Below are 22,185 nucleotides of genomic sequence, written 5' to 3'. Positions count from 1 at the left end.
CCGAGGGGTCTGCAATGAGGTGGCACGGCCTGCTCTGTCTGCTTGTACCGTGGTGGGCACGGGCAGAGTAATACAGCGAGGGTCAGGGCTGGGCTAGCAGGCTGCGGGTTGGGAGTGAGGGGCACCGACAGAGCTGTGTGTGTGTGTGCACATCTGTGCAGCAGGAGTGACCGGGGTGTGGGGCAGCATGACGGCAGGGCTGGGAGCTGGTGGCAGCTCCTTGGGGCTCTCAGAGCAGGCAGGGATGAACTGGACCCTTTGGAAGAGCCTGATGCCTCCCCACAGGCACCAGGCGTGCGCCACCCCCAGAGACTGGCCTGCCCCGCAGGAGTGAGGCCAGGATCTCTCCTGGGCCGGGAGGGCTCCGATGCCCAGCCTGGGCGAGTCGTGGTGTTTAGTGGCCGCGTGACTGGAGCCTGATCTCCTGCCGCCGGCCCCACGGAGCAGGTGCCCGCATTGCGAAGCCCGCCCCCGCCGTAGCTGCTGCTTGGCAGCCAGCCCGGCAGGGCCTGGGTGGAGCAGCCTCCAGGGCCAGCCTCCAGGCACGGCTGTGTCGCCCGTGCGATGGGCAGCTTTGGGGGCAGGAGGTGCCATGCCACACCCAGGACCCTGGTGTGGAAGCATGCAGGGCACTGTCACCCTCTTGGCTGTCCTGGGAGCTGGGATCGAGGCCCTGGCGGCAGCCGGGCCTGGGGGTCAGCTCACACAGGGGTCCACCTGGCTTGCCCCCTGCCGCAAAGCTGCGGTCACCCAGGCCAGCTCCCCCTGCCCTGTGTCGGGCCCGTGCCCTGTGCCACATAGCCATACCCTCTCCTTGGGCAGCTGGCGGTGGGGTCTGCACCTCGGTGGATGGCTCCAGACACCAGGGTCACAAAATGCTTAGATGCAGGACTAGAGGTAGGTGTCGTTTTCTTGGACTTTAGCAAGGTCTTCGATACGGTATCTCATCCTATTCTCATAAATAAATTAAGAGGCTGTGATTATAGATGTTTACACGGTCCGGTGGGTGGCAGATTGGCTTGGGGGTCGCACCCAGAGAGTGGTAGTAGATGGGTCGGTATCGACCCGGAAGGATGTGGGTAGTGGGGTCCCACAGGGTTTGGTCATTGGACCTGTACTCTTCAGTGTTTCATCCGTGACTTGGGTATGGGTGTGAAGTGTGCTCTGTCCAAGTTTTCAGACAATACTAAATTGTGGGGTGAAGGGCACACTCCGGCTGGTAGGGAACAATTGCAGGCAGACCTGGACAGGTTAGAAAAGGGAGCAGTACACCATAGGATGCAGGACAACAAGGACAAGTGCAGAGTGCTGCACCTAGGGCACAAAAATATCCAGCACATCGACTGGCTGGGAAGTGACCCTCTCAGCAGCACGGCACCGGAAAGGGATCTCGGAGTCATAGCAGACTCCAAGACAAACGTGTGAGTCGTCAGTGTGACGAAATCATCGGCAAAGCTAACCGCACGTTACCATGCATCAGCAGATGGATGACGAATAGATCCAGGGAGGTGATACTTCCCCTCTGTGCGGCATTGCTCAGACTGAAGTTGCATACTGTGTCCAGGTTTGGGCAACGCACTTCAAGAGGGATGTGGACAATCTCGAGAGGGTTCAGAGGAGGTCGCTCATATGGTCAGAGGCCTGCAGGCAAGGCCCTACGAGGAGAGACTGGGGGCCCTGGACCACATCAGCCTCCGCAAGAGAAGGCTGAGAGGGGATCTTGTGCCCACCTACAAATTCATTAGGGGGACGCAGCAAGGGATCAGAGATGCGCTGTTCACCAGGGCGCCTCTTGGGGTAACAAGGAACAATGGTCACAAACTGACAGCAGATTTAGGCTGGACATCAGGAAAAACTTCACGGTAAGGGTGGCCAAAATCTGGAATGGGCTCCAAGGGAGGTGGTGCTGTCCCCTGCCTTGGGGGTCTTTAAGAGAAGGCTGGGTAGGCATCTGGCTGGGTCATGTGACCCCAGCACTCTTTCCTGCCTATGCAGGGGGTCGGACTCGATGATCTGTTGAGGTCCCGTCCGACCCAAACATCTATGAACCAGGTGCATGCTGCGCTCCCCACTGCCCTGACAGACACCTAGGACCACCACCACCTCACCTGTAGCTTGGCATCTTGTGGCCTCATGCTGACAAGCCCTTACAGTGCCCCAGGTGGGGGGGCAACATATAGGACTGGACTCCATAGGGCAAACTGAGTCACAGCAAATGGATGCACCCAAGGCCACGCAGCGTGTCAGTAGCAGAGTCCCCAGCACTGCACACAGCGGGCAGGGCATGCGCAGGGACGCGGGTATATTGGCAGGCTCTGGTGCCACCGCTCCGCCTGTGTCCGTGGCTCGTCTGGGGGCTGAGAGCACCAGGAAGCCGTCCCCATGAGCAGCTCCTTGGCCCCGCTCCCCCTGCACCTGTGGCCCTGCTGTGAGTCATCTTCCAGGGTGCCACGGGGCTGGCCTGGTTGCCCTCCTGGCCGCGCCGTGCCCCACCCCACGTGCTGCCCGTGGTTATCTGATCTGCTCGGGGACAGCCCAGCCCGTTCCCAGCAGCGGGGCGTGGGAGGAAGCCCCTTCCCTGGCTCCTTCCACCAGGTGAGCGGCTTCAGCCCTGCCTCGCAACCCGCCTCCCCACCATGAGTCAGTGTCTCGCCCTCGGGGAAACCGAGGCACTGAGCAATGGGGTGTCTTGCCGGAGGGGCAAGAACCAGGGGCTCCCCAGAGCCCCCTCTGGCTTTGCTGTGCCACTGAGATCCTCCCACCTCCATCGGGCACCGTGGGCACCCAGGGATGTACGAGCCAGGGCAAGCGGCCGGCCCGTCTCCCAGCGCCAGGCTCCCCCCGGCCAGCTGGGCTGCCCAGAGCCAGGGACTGGGGCTGGGAGGTGTGCAGGGCTCAGTGCAAGGTGCAGGCACCAGGCTGCACCCATCGCTTCAGGATGTGTATGTGCCCGTGGCAGATGCGTGGGACACGTGCATGGCTTCCCCTGGTCAGACGGGTCTCACCGTCCCACCTCTGCTCATTTCCTTCCTGCCTTGAGCCTCCAGCCCTCTCCCCATCCCAGGCCAGGCTTGCAGGGGGCTGCTGTAGCCGGGGACAGTGACCCCAGAGCCACGTCCACCCTCTGCTCTGTCACCTCCCTGGCCTGGGAGAGGCTCTTCCCAGAGCAGGCGTCCTCCAGGCGAGAACGGTTAGTCACGGCCTGGGGATGAATCAGGCGGGATTGTGTGTCTTTAGGGACTGGCTCCCCTCCCTCCCTCCCTCCTGCGATGAGTCGTGCGTGCGCAGGGCCCCGGCGAGGTAATTGCAGGCAGGGAGTGGGCGTGCGGGCGTAGCTCGCCCTGGAGCAGTGTGTGCACGCTGCCTCAGTGCATCACGCCCGGGCCAGAGCTCACAGCCACTTCTCTCCGACGCCCGGCACAGCACGGCACGCTTTCCTGTCCCAGCCTCAGCTCCCCTCGCCCTGCTGGAGAATCCGGCTCTGGTGAGACCCTGGCTCCGCGGGCCGCGGTCTCCATCAGCCAGGACGAGCCTGCTTGGGGCAGGGTGGTGGGCTGCGAGTCTGGGGGGGTGCAGAGCTCAAGCCAGGAGACCTGAAGGGGTGGTGGGGGGCAGATGCCGGAGGTATCTCCCCTTTCATGCTGGTGACTGCAGGCGGGTGAGTGATGCCTCAGTTTCCTTGCCCGGCAGAGAGGGAAGAGGATAGCAGGCTGGGTTGGGCATTCGGCAGCTCTCGGGGGACAGCGTGGGTGTCGAGGGGCTGCTGAATGCTTTATGGTTTATTCTCAGGCCGTGCCCAGTTCCCAGGCCGGGAGCCCCAGGGCTGAGAGGGGAAAGCAGGCACGTTGGGGAGCCAGGACCGGGAGGCTGGCAGGGGAGAGGGGGGAGCTGGATCCTGGCGTGCCTGGAGCTTCGGAGATGGGTCGGGTGCGGGGCCCAATACCACCACTGGCTTTGGCAGGGAGCTCCTGCACACCTGGGGCAGCCTCACCCCATCCAGGGTTAATGCCCGGGTGCTGCTGAGGATTGAGCGAGCAGCCCGGCGCATGTCGCCTCCCCACCCCGTGCCTCAGTTTCCCCAGCTGGGACGACATGGCCCTTTTCCTACCCGCGACAGGGCGAAGGGCTCTCGGCTCCCTGACATGAGCGGTGTCCGCTCTCACACAAGTGTGGCTGTGGAGGCAGGATGGAGGTGGCAGCAGAGGGACCGGGGCAGGGGGGAGGTCTGGACTGGGCAGGGAGCAGCGGGCACATAGGTTCGGTCAGGTCACGGTTGTGCAAACCCCGAGGGGCTCAGGAGGGGGCAGTTCGCCTCCCCTGTGAGGCCTCGTGGGCGAGGGAGGGCATGTCGCCAGTGAGACGCTGCCTCTGCTCGCTCCGGGGTCCGGCTGAGTAACATCCTGGCCGCCCGCCCCGGAGCGGAGCGGAGCCGCGGCTGTCTGGGCCCTGCTCCCCTGCGGCTCTCCTGCTGCCGGGGGAGGTAAACAGGAAAGGGCCGAGCCACGACCAGCTGAGTCACAGGTACCTCCAGGAAACGGCAGGGTACGCGGGCTGAGCTGGCATCACTGCTGTGGGCCAGGGCATTCAGAGGGCAGGGTGGGAGCAGCTCCATCCCCTGCTCCATAGAAACACCAGCTCAGGGCAGCTCCTGCCCCACTCCCACCCCTCTCCCTAGGGCGGGGGGGCTCTGCCTCGTGCCCCGCTGTGGCACACGGGAGCACTGATGCCAGGAGGAGGTGCTGCCCATCCTGGGACAAGGCTGGGGGCACTTTCCTGGCCACTGGTGGCCTTTAAACATCCCGTAACAGCTGTGCACCAAGCAGGGCTCATCCCTGGCACTGCAGCCATGTTCCAGCTGGGCACCGGCATGCCCTGTGACATGCATTGTCACCGGGAAGTGCCGGCTACACCCCAGAGGTGGCTGCATGTCAGTGCCGGGTGACGACACGCCGGTGCCAACGGTCCTGACACCTGGCATGCTGGTTTGTTTATTAATGGCGCAAATTGCTTTATGGTTTATTCTCCTAATAGGATTAGGAGTCCTCGGGGAAGTGCTTGGCTTGGAGCTTGCTTCCTGGTTCACCTGCAGGTGACCGTGGGCAGACGGTCCAGCCTGCTTGGCTGATAGCAGCTAAGCCAGCGGGGAGCAGGGGGCTTTATCCTGCCCCAGCACGGCTGGCTCTGCATCTGTGTCCCCGGCAGCCTCAGGCAAAGGCGAGCGTGGGCTCTCCTGGCGCAGCGATCTGCGGGATGTGCCCCGTCCCCCTGCGTGCAACGCGGTGGTCATCTGAGGGACTGGCAGGGCTTTCACAGGGCCGGGGGCTGCTGGAGGGTGAGAAGCAGCCCCCGCTGGGACCTGAGGCCCAGCCTGCCGTGGAGCCAGCCCTGCACCCTGTACAGGGCCCACGGTTGATAAAAGGGTCTGGCAGGTTTGCGGCAGTGAGCTCGGAGTGTGGGCAGTAAGGGGGCAGCGGTGCAGCTATGCACACGTGTGCCACATACACACGTGTGCATGCACACACGCATGCCACATCCACACGCATGTGCCCACAGCCTGGCAGGTAACGCTTTCCCAGGAAGTCGGCTATTCCCTGCCTGAGGCACCTACTGCCCGCTGGGCCCAGGGGCTGGGAGGGCGCACCTGAGCAGCGTGCCCATCTCCCTTCATGACCAGCCCTGGCTGGTTGCCCTGGCCACAGCTTTGGCCTGTGGGTCCAATTCCCGGTGGCATCCACAGGGGTATTGGTCATACCCATGTGCAGAGGGCACCGATCCCTGCCCCTGCCCACTCCGTGGTGCCAGCAGGAGCGAAGCCCACCACTTTCCTCACCCGCAAGGTCTTTGCGATCCTCTGATGAGGCTCGGGGAGAGCCGACCGACTCATGGGACGAGGGTCTAGGACTCTGGGGTTCCTCTCCCGGCTCTTTATAGGGAGTGCGCTCCACTGGTGAGAGTCAGGACTCTGGCTCTGCTACTGACTGCCATTATGCCCTTGGGCCAGTCACTTAGCCTCAACATGCCAGCAGGTGGGTACTCCCTGGCGGCATCAGTGGCATCCCCTGCTCCAGACAGGCTGTGAGATGCCCACCCCCCTGGCCTCCCAGGGCCGGGGGCCCCCACTGGGCGGCATTGACCAGAGCTGGACTCTCTCTGCTGTCAGTAACGAGGGCCTTTTTGTTCCTTAGGGCCGAGAATTACTGGTGGCGGGGTCAGAATAAGCGGACCCTAAACGTGGGGCAGTTCCCCCGAAACACGGTGACCTCGGTGGCCGGGCTGTCGGCCCACGACATCAGCCAGCCGCTTAAAAACAGCTTCATCCACACGGGTCATGGAGACACCAACCCCCAGCACTGCTGGGGCTTCCCCGATAAGATTGATGAGTAAGAAGCCTTTCCGTCTCCTCTCTGCTTCCTCTTGCACCTCTCTCCCCTCCCCGGGCGCCAGGGCCGGGCTTGCTCTTGCTTTGGGCAGCTCCTGCCTGTGCAGCTCCTCTCCCGTCTCCAGACGAGTCTGGGAGGGAGCTCGGGGTTTCTGCTGGGCTGGGGTATTGGCAGGGGCCATGCGGCTTGTGCAAACTAACGCTCCTTCCTCCCTTTCTTACTAACGTTTGGCGCGTGCATGTCAGATGGCCGAGGTGCCCCGGACCCTCTCCCGGACAGGGGTCCCGTGGCATCATGCTTGGCCTGGTGTGCAATGGGGGTGGGACTGGGGACTCACCGGAGGTGCTGGATGCCCAGTGCAAGGGCTGCATCAGGGGGCATCACCGCTCCTGCCTTCACATGAGTCCAGGACCTGGGCACGCCGGGGACCTGGTGCCTACAGAGCTGTCGGCATTTTGCCCATTAGAAAGCAGCTGTATTCCCCGTGGAAGAGAGGGAGGTGCCCTCCTGCCTACACGGAGCCTTTCTCCGCTGCTCAGCAGCTGCTTCCTCCACCCCAGAGTCAGCTGTGCGCCCGCAAGGCCGAAACCCAGAGCCCACGCGACGCCCGTTTCCGTCCCAGCACCCACGCGCTACAGCGCTCGCTTCTCCCTGCCCGCTCCAGTCCATCCCTGCCAAGCGCTCTGGCAGGAATTGGCCCCTTAGACTTTGTGCAGCTGGTTTTCACGGTGGAGGGTTCAAATCTTTGTTTCCTGAACAAAGGACCCCGTCCCCACAGCTCTGTTGTGTCCTAGCCAGAAAGGACATACCTGCCACTCCCAGCAGCCCAGTGGACAAGGCCCAAGCCCAGCTGGCTTTGCAGATCTCGCAGAGTGAGATCTCTGGGGTGTTGGGCACGCGATGTCCTGCCCCCTATGTCCGCGGCGCTCAGCTCCCCGGAGGGCCAGCACTGGGGACGTGCCAGCCCCTCTGCCCCGGGTTGCTCCCCTCCCAGTAGTTACAGATGCTATTAACTCAAGGAGGGTCTCCTGGGGCAGAGACCCCCTTGCCCTGGCCAGACAGGCAGGCAGCTGGGACAGAGCAGGACTCAGGTGCCCCCGTGGCAGCCTCGGCACCCCCCGTGGGTTGAAGGACACCGGTGTCCTTCAGCTCCACAAGCTGCTGGGCTGCTGCTGCCTCTGGGGGACGAGGGAGGCCTGTGCCTGGGGCAGCAGGATGCTCCTGGAAGCAGCGTTTGCAAGACCCCACGTCACGTGCTCGAGCCTCTTCCTGCTCCAGCACGATTTGAATGCTCTGAAAAGCCAAGGCCTCAGAGGTGCCAGAGCCAAACACAGGGTGGGCAGGCACCGAGCAGGCTTGCCCATGCGCTGTTCTGGCATAGCCCCACAATGCCACAGCTCCCTGCTCTGCCAGCCCGAGCTGTGCTGGTGCCCTCGGCCCAGGCCCACAGCTCCCTGCTCTCCCAGCCCAGCAGCCCTACCGATGCCACTTGGTCCTGCCCTGGAGTGCAATGTGCTCTGTTGTGCCACCTGGTTCTCCAGGCTTCAGCCTGCCCCCGGTGCCCTGCCAGAGCCCCGCTACCCCTCCACGCGGGCGTGGGTGTGGGTACGTGCCGTCCCGGTCAGCATGTACCCAGGCAGCGGAAGCACACGCCCAGCCCTGCCTTCCTCCCTCCTTCTCGCGCTGTCTCCGCTCTCGCCACGCCCGGCTCGCCCACGGCAGCTCAGGGCCCTGCCCTCGCGCTGCCTGAGCTCGGCGTGGCCTGGCACAGCACCCGGGACCCAGCCAGGCCTAGGGACGGTGCCCAGGGCATGGCTGGCCCAAGCAGCAGGCCGGGATGGGGAAGGATGTAGGGTGGGGGACAGACAACCTGGCAGGTGAGGAGACCTGGCCCAGGGGGTGGGGGAAGGAAAGGGCAGTGTTCAGTGCCCCTTTGAGCACAGTCTGCAGGAGCCTCTTGGCCCTGGATGGTGGTGTCCTCATCTCGCAGCACCCCATACTGCAGGGCACTGCCACTTGGGAGGTGCAGGGCAGGTTCCCGGCTCTGCCACTGGCTCCTGCTCTGTCCTTGGGCAAGTCACTTAGCTACTCCGGCACTCTGGCCGCGACGACCTCTGGGGTGAGCAATGTGAGCGGGGGCTCTTGCTGCTCACACATCCCCCTGCCTCTGGAGAGGGGCCTGGGGCTGCTTCCTCACCTGAGGGGCCAAGAGAGTTGGCACCTTGTAACCGCCTGGTGCCCGGCACCACCCCCCCCCATGCACCCAGCAAGGCCGTGGTGGGACATGCAAGCACCCCGTGACACCGCGCTGATGGCCCCGTGCCTGCCATGTGCTCTCTCCTGCAGGCTGTACCTGGGAAATCCCATGGACCCTCCAGACCTTCTAGGCGTGGACCTGAACGCGGCCAGACCCACCCAGCTCCCGGGAAGGGCTAAAAGTAAGAGATGCTCCCCCCCACCCCCTATGCCAGCCCCCAGGTTCCTGGCCGTGCTGCGTGGCCCTGGCCACCGACGTGCCCACCCCTTCCAGCATGCAGTGCTCTCTGCCTGGCCCTGGCGCACGCTCCCCTCCTCGCTGCATACGGGAAGCCACTGTCTCCAGGGGCTGCGCAGCGCACAGCAGGCGGGCAGCTCCATCAGCAGGGCCCCTGGCCGGGCAAAGCCAGGGCTCCCAGCTGGGGTGTGCCAGGATGCGCCCTGTCAGGGGTGGTCCGTGCCGCGGCCTCCTCCGGCCCCCCTTGCTCCAGCCTTGCCTCTGCTGCCTTTCACTCCTTTTCTCACTCCTTGCTCTCTCCTCTGGCACCTGCTTTCAGGAGACCTTGGAGGGCAGCCACTGCTGCCTCCAGGCTGGGATGTCACTACCCATCACCAGGGGATGCTTGTCAGGAAGGGGGAAACCCCCCTGGCTCCCCTGTTCCTGAAGCCCCTCAAGCAGGAGAGATGCCCAGGCCTGCCTCTGCCTGGTGCTGTACATCCACAGCTGGCACCCCTGGCTCATGCCGTGGGGATGGGGGCAAGGGTGGAGGCTGCTCCCCTCGCTGGTTAACCCCGCGGTGCCGACACCGCACCGCCGCGTCACCACCTGCGCTTGGCTGACTAACCCCTCCTCTCTCGTCTTCTCGGGGCCTTTCTTCTGCAGGGGAGCCGCCGCCTCGGCCGCCTCAGCCCACGATCCTGCTTAAGAGTAAGTGGGGCTGTTCTGCGTGCCGCCAGCCCTGCTCCTGCCCTCTCTGTTCTCTCTTAGCTCCTCTCTTCCAAGGTACTCAGGGCGTGCTGTGCGCTTCCTGCCCTGAGACCCCTGTGCTGGGGCGGGGGGCTCCCCGCCAGCCGCAGCCCGGGGGCCGGCCAGACAGACGAGAGGCCTGCAGACCCTTGCACGCACCCAAACCCCCTGCGTGAGGGGAGTAGGGACCTGGGAGAAGGGCACTGCTGCAGCAGCTCAGCTCAGTGACCCCCAGGGCTGCTCCCCGCGGGGGGCAGAGGGCTTCTTGCTTTCTCTGATGCACTCATGCCTGCAGGGACTCCTCCTTGGCCCCCTGCGCTGCTGTCTCCTGCCTTTGACCCTACTCCAGCTCTGCCACGGTGCCCTGGAAGGGAAGGGCAGACCATGGGCACACACCCAGGGCTCCCTTGAAGCCCCTCTCTACACCAGGCCACTCTCAGCCTCTCCCCCTGCAGCATGCGGGACCCCCTCAAGGTCCCAGACTGGCCCCCTCTCAGCTGGCAACCCCGAGCATATCAGGGGTCTCTACGGCAGGCTCTAACTGCATGAGACTGCGGTGCTCTGTGCTGCACGTACTAACCCTCCCCCTGCCTCGGGCGTTGGGCGCAGCGAGGCCAGGTAGGAGGCCGGAGCATCCGGCCCACAGGGCACGTCCCACATGCTGGGAGGGCGGGGAGAGCACAGGGGCTGATGCATGTAGCACGTTGCTTCCCGGACGGCAGTGGCACAGCGCTGGCTCGAGCAGAGGCTGACCCCAGCTCGGCTGGGCACGGGCAGGAGGGGGCCGGCTGCTCGGGGGTCCTAATGTCAGACCCTGCCCTGGGGCACGAGGGAGAATTGGGTCTGGGGTGCCTCGTCCTGCACCCCGGAGCCCGTCATGGGTGGCACGGGGCTCAGGAGGAGCCTGGGCGGGTGCAGGGTTGGAAGAGCTAGGCAGGGGGCTGGGGGTTGGGAGCAAGGGGCATGTGCAGAGTGTGGGGAGCTGGGCTTGGAGGGGGATTTTGGGGGACCCAGGCTTGCCCTGAAGTGCATGGGCAGAGCGGTGCCCCCCTGGCGCCTGGCCATAGCCCTGCCTGTCCCCTCAGCCCTGAGACTGGAGGGGCATCGCCTCAGCTCCCTCCACCCGGGCGAGGGGCTCCGGGTCCCTCTCGGGCACCCTCGCCCCACCACGGCCTCACTCGCGCTCCCCCTTCCAGAGCCCTCGTACGACCCCGTCAGCGAGGACGACGACGGCCTCTCTGCAGGGCTCAAGAGGCTGTGCCTGAAGAAGCCGGGCCCGCCACGGGGGCTGCGACTGGTGAAGCCGTCGGCCCGTGTGCCGGGCACCAAGGTGGGTGAGCGCCAGGCCGCCCGGGCAAAGGGGGACACGGCACCGGGCAGCGAGGTGACGCTTATCGACTTCGAGGAGGAGCTGCCCCCCCTGACGCCCTCACCCGGCAGGGAGCTGGGCGCCCCGTCCCTCGCCAGGCTGGCCATGGAGGCCTTCTCGCTGCTGGACAAGACGCCCCCACAGAGCCCCACGCGAGCGCTGCCCAGGCCGCTGCACCCCACGCCAGTGGTAGACTGGGATGCACGGCCCCTGCCGCCGCCTCCTGCTTACGACGACGTGGCTCAGGACGAAGACGACTTCGAGGTGTGCTCCATCAACAGCACCGAGGCCCTGAGCGGGCCGCGAGCCGCCCAGTACGGGCTGGCAGGGCCCCCCCGCGCCTGGGAAAGAGGTGAAACCAACTATGGCTTTGAGGGCGAGAATACAGCGGCGGCTGTGGAGAGGGGCTCGCTGCTGCTGGAGGATAACCTCTTCCTGCCCCCGAAGCCGGCCAAGCAGCCCAGCCCATCGCAGACCACGGAGATCTTCGAGGAGCTGCAGCAGGAGTGCATGAAGCGTCTGCACGTGCCCCCGGCGCCCGGCTCTCTAGCCTCCACACCCAGCCCTGGCGAGGACAAGCCACAAGTGCCACCCCGCGTGCCCATCCCGCCCCGGTTCCTGCGGCGCAACGAGCATGGGCGCTGGTCGGGGGAGCTGTCCCCAGCCTCGGGGGGCGAGGACGACCGCCCGCCGCAGCTGCCACCCCGCGACCCGCTGTCGCAGCCCGGCTCGCGGACGCCCAGCCCCATGGCGCTGACGGCAGGGTCCCCCCAGCCCCGGGGCTGCACCCTCTCCACCTCTCCCGGGAAGCCCATGCCCACCACGCAGAGCTTCGCCTTGGACCCCAAGTACGCCACCCCCAAGGTGATCCAGGCGCAGGGCAAGGAGGGGCTGCGGGGGCCCTGCATCCTGCCCATCGTGAAGGATGGCAAGAAGGTCAGCAGCACCCACTACTACCTGCTGCCCGAGCGCCCGTCCTACCTGGACAAGTTCGAAAAGTTCCTCAAGGTCGAGAGCCCCGAGGAGACCCCGGCTGCGGCCCCGGCTCTGGCTCCAGCTCCTGCCCGCGTGGTCACCACCGCCACCGTGCGGCCCATGGTGCAGCAGCCGGACAGCCGGGCCAACTTCTCCTCCAACAACAGCAACCGCTGCACCGTGCGCACCTCCTGCAGCCTCCAGAAGATCATCTATGACGGGCCTGACACCTTTCGGCCCTCCGACAAGATCCGCTTGGTGAGTCAGGCCGTGCGAGGGCGCTGGGGAGGAGGGATGTGGACCGGTCAGAGCAGAGCCACCCCCTAACCCAAGCCGCGAGGGGCTGGAAGACACCTGTCCCCTAGAGCCCCCAGGCTGCTGGAGCTGAATGGGGAGGCAGGGCTGTGAGACCCCCAGAGGGCCCCAGGCTGAGCCCCTTCCCTTGCCTGTGCCTCAGTTTCCCCTGCACCATGGGGTTTCTCACATGTGCCCTGGGGGCAGCCATGCAGAGCTACATGCCAGGCCTGACCAGTCCAGGTGCTTGTCTATACCAGTGCCAGCTCAGTGCCCCATCCTCCTTGACCCCGGAGCCGTGGGGAGCCACAGCCTGGGTGGGGGCAGACACACCCGCCAGGATCAGCTGGTGTGACGGCATTCCCGGGCAGTGGCTCACTGCAGCTCCATGACCTCCCCTCCCCTCAGTGGTGGCCTGGAGCCAAGCCCACAGGGCAGCCGCTGCCTCCGGGTGCCCTGGCAGCACTGGGAGAGCTGTGCCTGGAGCAGCTGCCCCACTGGGAGCCCTGGTGTAGACAGGCCCTACCTGTCTGGGAGCCCTGGTGTAGACAGGCCTGGCCATCCCCAGCTCTGCACTGGGTTCTGCCCGGGCACAGACCCCCACCCCTCCCTGGCTCCTTGCTTATGCGCAGGGCAGAGGGGGCAGGAATCAGCTCCGTTTCCCAGTGCGGGCAGAGCATGGCAAACAGGAGCCTGATGGAGGCCTGGAGCCGGATCCCCGCCAGCCCCAGCCCGCTGCCCCCCCGTCTGCCCCTTGTGCAGCAGCACTAGGCAGCAGTGCCCTGGGCTGCCAGGTCCAGGCTTGCGCCAGAGGCAACAGGCTTCCCCCATGGCAGCTGGGCTGTGACCTGGCGAGACCACGTCACAGTGATGTCGGGGGTCCCTGGCGCTCTGTGCCACGCTGAGCTGAGGGGCTGCCTGTGTCCTGGGCTTGCTGTGCTGTGGTCCAGGTGCTGAGAGCAGGGGCCGCAGGGCTGCCCAGACCCCGGGCACGTGCTGGACAGCTGCTGCTCATCCCCAGGCCTTTTCCTGGGGCAACTCATGTCCCAGTGCCGGGAACTGGCATCCCACCCCCACTGCCCAATCCTCCCTGAAGCCAGGTGGGAGGAACTGGCCGGGCAGCCCTGAGCCAGAGGCCAGGTGGGGAGCCGAGACCCCCTGCACCCGAGGGGGAGGTGGTGATGGAGCCCTGGCTGGGAGCAGAGAGGGGCTGAAATGAAATCCCCTGGCAGCACGGGGTTAAAGAGCAGGTGTTGGGGGAGAAGAGACAGCCCAGCCCCCTCCTTCCGCCCACCTTGAGTCATGGGATCCAGCTGGAAAGAAAGGGAAATTCCTGCCCCGGGTGGGGATGTTTCAGACCAGGCCCGGCTGGGTGATGGGTGCTCCCAGCACCTGGGTCCTTCTCCTCCGTCTCCCGTGGGCAGCCAAGGGGAATGTGTGCAGGGTCCTGGGGGGGCGCACACTGGAGGCTGGAGATCTCCAGCCCCCCAGGGGATGCCCACAAGGCTGGCATTGCAGGGGTTAATCCACCCTGTCTCCCAGAGGCTCTGGGCTTGCTGGGAGGCGGTTCCCAGCAAGCGCTGGCACCCAGCTCTTGCCCATCACCCTCCCAAGCAAGCCTGGCATGCCTTAGCCCTGGGTCACCCACCCAGCACTGGGGCTGTGGCCTCTCCAGGACCAGGAGTTGCCCACCTCTGAGCCCCCAGGCTATGCCCCGAGATCGAGGAGTCCACACTGCAGCCACCTCTGTGGCATAGCACAGCCGCTGCTGCGAGCTGGACCGAGGAGGGGTGGGACTCCCAGGCCCCTACCACACATTACCTATATCACGCAGTTCACCGGTCAGTCGCACAAGGAATGCAGACCGGCCCCACATGCAAAGTCAGTATGGCTGTCCAGCTACAAAGTCAGTGCTTGAAAATGTGCAACGCCTTTGTAGCTGGTTTCTATCCAGCTTTCATTCGAAGGTGTGGCAGGGCCGTCGGGGACTGCGCGGGGCGTGGGATCAGTGCCCCCTGCCCAGAGCGGGCAGTCCCCGCGCCCAAGGGGCTGGGATGTGGGCAGTCAGGAGGCCACTGACAGTGCTGGTTGGGGGCCCTGTTCTTCCATTGCTGCTTTCCCCCACGTGGAGGGGGGGATCCTACTCCTGTCCCTAGTAGGTACCAGGACCCGCAGCACCCCCTGCTGTCCCAGCTTGGGGTTGCAGCTGCTGGAGAGGCAGGGCAGGGCACAGCACCTGACGGCAGAGGAAGGAGGTTGTGGGTCCAGACTCCTGGGTTGCACCTGGGACACTGAGGCAGGAAAGCCTCTTCCCTGGCAGGTCCTGGGCCACCTGCCTGGTATTCACAGACCCGCCAGCCAAAAGGGCTGAGCCTTGCAGTCACTGCCTGTGCCCAGAGGCCGTGAGGGTAGGCACATTAGACACTGCCCCATCCATGCTTGCCTCAGTTTCCCTCCTCTCCTTATTATCCTCTCCCACCTGTCCCATGGTCCCACGCCAGGCTCTGAGCTCAGGTCCTGGTGAGCTGGACTAGGCATTTACGGGGTGCATCTGCCACAGGTCCAAGACACAGTGCACGGCGTGACGACCGAGGAGTGCCAGGCCGCCCTGCAGAGCCACGGCTGGAACGTCCAGCGCGCCATCCAGTACCTGAAGGTACCGTATCCTCCAGGGTAGCGGGCAGTGGTACTGGAGCCGTGGAGGGTATGGCTGGGGGTATGGCTCAGCTCCCTTGCAAGCTCATGCCCTTGGGCCCTGGGAATAGGGCTGGGAGGGTGCATCACACCGCTCCCGGCTGACTTGGGTACAACACACAGCCCCGTGCCAGCCCCCGCGTCTGCCTGTCATCGCCTCCCTGTTGGGTCCAGGCTGGGCTGGCATCACTCCTCCCTGCCGCTGCTCAGACACCAGCTGCAGAGCCCGGGCCTGCCATGGCTCGGATCCGTGCCCAAGACCCCAGTGCCATCCGCTGACAGCCCGGGCCCTGTCATTCACAGGTGGAGCAGCTCTTCTGCCTGGGGTTGAAGTCCCGAGTGGAGTGCCACAAGGTCCTGGAGATGTTCGACTGGAATCTGGAGCAGGCCAGCTCCCACCTGCTGGACCCCTACAGCACTGCCAGGCAGAAGTACGCAGCCCCCGGCCCCAGCCCCGCACCCCTGCACTGACTGCCCATGAGTGAGGGAGTCTCCGGCCCTGGCTCGATCCCACCCGCACCTCCATGTTGCACAGAAATGACAGGCAGCTGCTGCAACCCTGGGCTGCTTGGTGGCCTCTGGACACAGCCACAGCACAGGCCACAGAGACTGACTGCGTCTGTCTGTGTGTGGTGGTTGTGAGGGTCAAGCCAGCCCCTGCTCTGCTGGGCAGGGTGAATGCACCCCTGGTCACCTCTCGGGTTGGGGGTGGAAAGGGCAGAGCCTGGCTCTGTGGCAGGGTGCCGCGGGCATGGCCATTCTGTACAGCTCCTAGCACACCTGCCCACAGCATGGGCTGGGCTCAGAGGCATGAGACAGGAGCAAGCTGCCGGGGGCCTGATCCTGTGAGGCCCCATGGAGGGTGCTGTGCCTCAGGATCAGACCTGCATCTTACTCCCTGCTGACCCACTGTCCTTGCTTCGCAGGCGGTGACAGCGGCATGGGGAAGCCGAGGAGCCTGATGTGGAGCGGGCGCTGCCCGAGATGCAGTCACGGGGTTGTCTGCACCCCACCCCCTGCGGGACCCACTGCTGGACTCTGGATGGAGCCCCTGCCGGCGTGGGAGAGGGCCCCGGGGCAGGGCAGAGTGGAGCGAGGGCCGGGGCCAGGACTGCCGAGGCGCCCTCTGGGCCCCGCTGAGCTATGCCCTGAGCCCGAGGTGGAATTGCTTTTGTAAAGAGAAATGTAATTTTAATATATACATCTCTATATCTATATAAATATTCTATTGGAGAGGAGCAGTGCATGGTGTGGCTGGCTCTGTGCACGGATCCTTCCTCCCTTGGAGCCGGCCCCTGTCCCGAACATCGCGTGGCACCGGGCCCCTTCACCTTCCAGCCCCTCTGGGGAGCTCGGCCTAGCGAGGCTTGCTTGGGGGTAAGGGCCAGGTGTGGCCAAGCCAGCACCACTTTGACCAAGGGAAACCGTCGTGTCCTGTTCAGTGCCTGGCCTGCTCCCTTCCCGTCCTAGCCCAGGTGCATGGTTCCTGCCCCAGCAGCCTTACGGCTCCAGTCCCATCCTCCCTCAGCCCGGTGCTTGATCCACATTAACAGCCTCTCACCCAGGGGATGCAGCACCTCTGGGTACAGTCCAGGACTGGGATGAGGCCATCTCCCCAGTGTGGCTCCATCAGCACCTGTTCCCCTGCCTGGGGTCATGGGCGTTTGGCTGGGGTGCTCTTAGGGCACACAAGAAGCTGCCATGCCACATTGCTTTGTGGCACTGGCAGATGCTAGAGCTGCTGCCCGTCAGCCTCCTGGCCTGGGATCACAGGTGGGGGTCCTGCCACGCATTCAAATGAAAGCTGGATAGAAGCCAGCTATCAAGTTGTCACGTTTTCAAGCACCAACTTTGTAGCTGGACGGCCATTTGTATGACCTGATAATGATTTTGCACGTGCCGCTGGTCTACATTTATTGCATGATTGACCCATGAATTGCATTATATACTTAACACGTGGCAGGGACCTGGGAGAGCCAGGGTGTCTCCTCCAGTGTCCACCCTCTGTGGAAGCGGGGCCAGAGGGCAGAGAGCGTAGGCAGTGACCCCTCAATCCCTGCCCACAGCCCCCTTCAAGGGAGGCTGCACTATCCAAGCCAAGGTCTTACAAGCTTGTTCTAGCCCTCATGGCAGCACCCCCCTCGCCACTCCAGCCCCGGGGGTCCCCAAGGATACAACCAGGTCCTGGCACCAGCTGTTTGAAGGTGTACGGCAAGGCGGGGAAAGAAGAGGCTGCCTTATGCTTGGTGATCCACCTGCCTGGAAGCCGAAGGGAGAGTTTCCCAGGCAGGGGCTTCAGCTTTCCCTGCCCCCTCCCGGGTTGTGTGGAGCTGCCGGCTGCAAAGGGACTGAACCTGAGTGGGCAGCCAGGGCGACTGCCAGACTCGTGCTGCCCAGAGCGGCCGAGCCCAGAGGCCAAGCTGCAAGTGACCCCCAGGTCCGCAGGGTGCGACCTGGACAGAGCGCGGGGCTGGCACAAGACCCAGGATGGGGGACGGTGTGGTGAGGGCCGTGCGGGGAGCTCCCTCCCTGGGCACACTGGAGAAAGCCCCCCAAGGCGCGCTGGAGAGGATGGGCCTGCACTGGCTCCTGGGAGGTGGGAAGAAGGACCTGCTGGAGCCAGAGCCGTCTGGGAAGATCTCCGTGAGCCCCTAGACCTTCCCTGAGCTCCTCGGGCCACATCACAAGGACCCAGAAGCATCCCCCCAGGACCATGGGGGTGACGGCAGAGAGAGCAACGGGCCAGAGCTAGGTGAGCATGTGCCCCCGGGATGATGCTGGGTAGCCCAAAAGCTATGATTTCCCCCCAGGACTCCTGGGTTCGTTTCCTACCAGCCCTGGGCCAGTCTCCGTTTGGAAGGCATGCTTGGTACTGCCACCGGGGAGAGGGGGAGCAGAGTTGCCCTCCTGCCGCAGCTCAGCCTGAGCTCCTGGCTGGCTTGCGGGGAGCAGCTGCTCTTGCTGTGCTGGGCTCCCCCAGGTGCTTTTTCCCCCTCTGCAAGTCTCCAGCACGTCCCTGGGTCTGCCTGGCTGCTGTCCCATGCATGCACCAGCCTCACCATCTCCAGATGACTGTTGTCTCCCTGGTGCCGGCAGGGCTGGGACTGCACAAGGGTTGTGGCTCTGGGAAGTGGCTGCAGCTAGCAGTGCCCACGATCTCACAAGCCAGCGGGTCCCTGAGCTAACAGCACCAGCCGGGCAGAGGGAAGACCCCAGGGCGCCAGGCTGGATGAATCCTTGCTCTAGCTTATCAAGGAGCCGTGGGCCAGCCCCTGCCACTGAGCTGGTTTCTCGGCTGTGCAGGCGCTTTGACCTGACACCCCCAGGCCGGACCACCCTTGGTGACAGCCAGCGAGGGGCCTCCCGCACGCCTGGTTCTGCCGCAGCTCCGTCGCTGGCCCGTCGTGCGGCGCCGGGTAACCGCGCTGTGCCTCGAGTCTCGCACGAGGGCGGTGCTGCATCGCTCACCCTGGCACGGCCCCAGTGCCGCGGTGTTTGCAGAGCGCGTTGCGGTCCCCATCTGGGGACTCCTCCGGATTCCTGCTAATCTCTCTCCACTCCCTCCGTGTGAACCACCCTCTCTCCTTTACAATGGTCTTGCTATTCCACTCCTCTTCTACACATACCCTTTCCTCGGCTGCCTGTTAGCCATTCCTGATAACGTCTCTCTTATTTCATAGCCTTGCAGACTGGTTTTTAGCTCTGCTAGAAACCTGAACTCAGGTGTGGTCGTATTACTTCAGGTGCAGAAATGCCTGGCAGTGAAGTATCGGAGGCATTTTCAAGACACCAAAGAAAGCTTGATTTTTGCCTGGGGAATCTGAATAAGAGCCGTACATTTAAGTATAATGATTACGGGGCAGAATATCCAGCCTAGTTTGTTGTGGTTTGTTTTTAAATGTCATATATGAGCTAGCAAATGAGTGCACTTGCCAGTAGTTACCTTGGTTTCTGCTTTGATCTTAAGCTGCATAATATTAGCGCCAGCCCCCTAGCACAACAGCAAGGTTTCCAGTTTCTCCTGAACTGGAGAAAAATAGGCGTCGTGTTGGATGCCAGGATGCACCTCACCTACAACCCCCTTTCAAAACCCTAGGTCTGCCCGTACCCAAAGCCCCTAGACCAGACCGTGCGTCATGGGGCAGAGCAGATCAGTAAATTCCCTTTACGAGTGAAACTCCTGGCTGGACGGAGACCCAGCACCAGGGCTGGGCACCACCACAGAATAAGGCTCGTGTGGGCCCGACCGTGCTAAGAGCAAACTCCTCTTTCCCGTCGGCCTGGTGTGGAGAAAGCTTGGAAATAGAGAAAGTGTGGATGTGCATCCCTCCAAGGGCAGCTCGCTGCAAGCTGGGACCCCTCAGGGAAGGCCTGCTGAGGGGTCTGTGCAGCCAGGCGCAGCGTCCCAGGTGCTCTTGCTGGCCGCATCGCCCCGGTCCCATGCAGGAAGGGGTTATAGCCCCCAAAGGGGAGAGTCGCTGGGAGATAACATCACGTCCCAGCGTGACTCACGCAGGCCCCGGGGCCCCCACCGCCCACCCAGGTGCGGGTTGTGCAACCAGCTCCCCGAGCTTGGAGAGACTCCAAAAGGAGCAGGCGATGGGCTCAGGTGGGACGCCCAGAGCCAAGCACTGGCAGGTCCCTATGCCAGGCCTCAGACCCTCGCTGTGGCCACTTGGGCTCTCTGAAGCCTGAGATTTGCATCCTCATTAGACTCCAGGCCTCCGTCGTTATTAGACTCAATGTTCGCTTTCACGACAGAAGAATACTAGAGCCCTTCCTGGGTTGCAAAGAGCTCCGGGCAAGCGCAGCCGGGCGGGACGTTTCCCGCGCGCTGGATGCCTCCGAGTGTGTTTTGTGCAGATGTGTTGGCACATCTGCCAGTGCCGACACTGCATGGCCCCCTTCAAAGGGCCTTCCGGCTCCCTGGTTGAGAGCAACCGGGATAAGTCTCGGGGTGCAAGGCCTGTCGTCACCCCTTTCTTCCCTGTGCTAGGGTCTCATCTTGAGGGCTCTTGTGCGCATGTGTTTGGGGGGCTTGATTCTCCACCCCCGTTGACCAGCAAACCCTGCCTTGTTCAGCGTCCGTTCCCTCAGGGGATGAATGATCACACATCTGCATGCTGCTTTGCAAGCCAGGGCAAGCTACCAGGGCCTGCTCCTGGCCAGTGGCACATAACTCATATGTGGTAGAGGAGCACGGAGAGATCAGGACCCCCCCTTGTACCCAAGAGACAGCCCCACCGGCGAGGGCTCCCGGCCCCATGAGCCACGGCAGACAGTCCACTCTCCAGCCACGGGTGGGCACCGCGGTCTGCACTCGAGCTGCTCCAGGTTGTAGGTATGAGCATGTAAAGCACCAGAACTAAGACCTTTTTTTTTTTTTTTGTAAAAATCTAGTTGGTCTAATAAATATATTGCCTCTGCCAGGAGTCCTGGTTGCTTTTTTTACCTCTAGACCAATACAGCTACAACCTGGACACCCGATAACTACAACTTGGAGCACAGACATGCCATCCCAAGCATGGACCTGCATGGACCTGCCACCCCAAGCAAACCCTCCCCACCCTTGGCACCTGCATTTCTGGAGGCAAGGGGTTAATTATTCCTTTCTCCTCTTGGGAGGGTAAAATTAAACCAAACCTTTAAAGACCTAAAAGGCCGGTCAGCAAACTGTCACCTCCGGGATGTGGCGGGGGGCACGAGTCCCGGCGAGCGAAGGTTGTTTGCTTTGGGAGGCCAGAGATGTGCAGGGGACGCAGTGCTCCCTCCCCAGGGTGTTTGCAACACGGTGCTTACGGCTGGCGATGGGTAGCCAGGAGAGCAGGGGTGGAGGCAGGGGGCTATGCTCGGGTTTGTGGGCAAGCGCTCGGCTGACAAAACCCAGGGTACAGCGCTCGGTTGGGGACGGGGTGAGTGACAGCTGCAATAACCCCCATAGCTACCACTCATTCCTCCAGGTCGGGATCTGCCTGGCAAGAAGCCACACAAGCTAGAGCCAACTTTGCCGTGTTTGCATTGCGACGACAACAGCCCGTCTCCTTGCTTGGCCAGAATTGAAACTCTTCAGTTTTTGGCCAAGCAGATAGGAGCCTCTTTGGGTTTCCAAGCCCGGGCCTACAAAAATGCCTGGTGAAAAACCTCCATTGTCAGCTGCAAATTCATTCCCTGTCCAATTCGGTGGAGAAGGTTCAGCCAACCTGGGCTCTTCCGTGGTGTGGGGCAGCGGTGCCATGGCTGTGCTGGTGCCAGCTGGCTCTGACTATTGTATATACCTTATTGATTCACCCGCCGTGCGCTTGAAGGGCCACTATCAAGAGGACAAGCACCTTTTCTCTCTTGCTGCAGAGAGCGGGATCGGGACCCGTGGCTTGAAGGTGCAGCAAAGTGGGTTTAGACTGGCACTGTGTTTCCCGTGATCCAATGCTCCAAAGCCGGAGGGTCCCGGCTGGAGGGTCTTGCCCCTCTGCTCAGGGTCAGACCGACATCACGTTTGGGGTCAGGAAGGAGTTTTATCCCATGGACAAATTGGTATGGACTTGGGGGAAGGGGGTCCTTCCTCTGTAGTGGGGGCACAGCCTTTGCCTGGCATCTCTGGGGTGTATATTAACAACCCTTTACAGAAGCAGGACGCTGGCTGCTGTGGCCCCTCCCTTGCTTTCCCTGCGGCAGGCTCGGGGGTGAGGTCTGTGCTGTATTATGGTAGTTTTACAAAGAGGTGGGATGATGGATTTGTCTGGGCTGGTTTGCACAGGGCCGATCCTGCCCCGGGCAGGGGTTGGACTAGATGTCACCTCTGCAGGTCCCTCCCAGCCCCACTTCTCCAGGATGCTGTAGTCTTTGCTCTGGTACCTGATTCCCTTTAGACCCCAAGGGAAACCCTGTCCTCATGAGCCCATGTGGGGAAGGGCTTGCACCCCTTTGTGTGCGGGCACGTGAGATGCAACACTCTCTGCAGTGTATGACCCCCACTCCCCCAATCGCCCCCATCCCACCGGGGCAGTCACGAGCCCCCCAGAGTGTGCTAGAAGTGGCTTTTCAGTGACAGCCTCTATTTTTTTTTAATTATTATTATTATTTTGGCATTTCCCCCCCCTATTTCGGAGGCCAGCGTGCTTCTAGAGGTCAAGGCTGCTTTTTCCCGCAAGTAGCTTGCTGTGACCACGCCGTCTCCCGACTTGAATCGTAGCCACTGTTGAAGTGTCTGTGAGCTTTAGCTTTTGCTGGCACCACGGCCACATCTTTTGGGA

The 22,185-nt window shown here is 63.3% G+C and overlaps 1 protein-coding gene across 4 annotated transcripts in view; it reads left to right on the top strand.

The window, feature by feature from the left end:
• Positions 1 to 16,173, top strand: part of TNK2 (tyrosine kinase non receptor 2) — a 46,461-nt gene extending 30,288 nt beyond the window's left edge. For 3 of the 4 annotated variants that reach the window (XM_059731254.1, XM_019495382.2, XM_014596243.3), the window contains 7 exons: positions 6,186 to 6,380; positions 8,727 to 8,818; positions 9,520 to 9,564; positions 10,800 to 12,205; positions 14,802 to 14,897; positions 15,239 to 15,366; positions 15,862 to 16,173. In XM_059731254.1, coding sequence (XP_059587237.1) covers positions 6,186 to 6,380; positions 8,727 to 8,818; positions 9,520 to 9,564; positions 10,800 to 12,205; positions 14,802 to 14,897; positions 15,239 to 15,366; positions 15,862 to 15,868 — 1,969 coding nt within the window. In that variant the 3' untranslated portion in view covers positions 15,869 to 16,173. The remainder of the gene's footprint in view (positions 1 to 6,185; positions 6,381 to 8,726; positions 8,819 to 9,519; positions 9,565 to 10,799; positions 12,206 to 14,801; positions 14,898 to 15,238; positions 15,367 to 15,861) is intronic. The other variant, XM_059731255.1, reaches the window with a different exon arrangement.
• Positions 16,174 to 22,185: the final 6,012 nt, after the last annotated feature.

The sequence above is a fragment of the Alligator mississippiensis genome, chromosome 7 (genome assembly GCF_030867095.1).
Source record: "Alligator mississippiensis isolate rAllMis1 chromosome 7, rAllMis1, whole genome shotgun sequence".
NCBI lineage: Eukaryota > Metazoa > Chordata > Crocodylia > Alligatoridae > Alligator > Alligator mississippiensis.
Note: the sequence above shows the minus strand (reverse complement) of the source record. Positions and strands in the feature narration are given on the sequence as shown.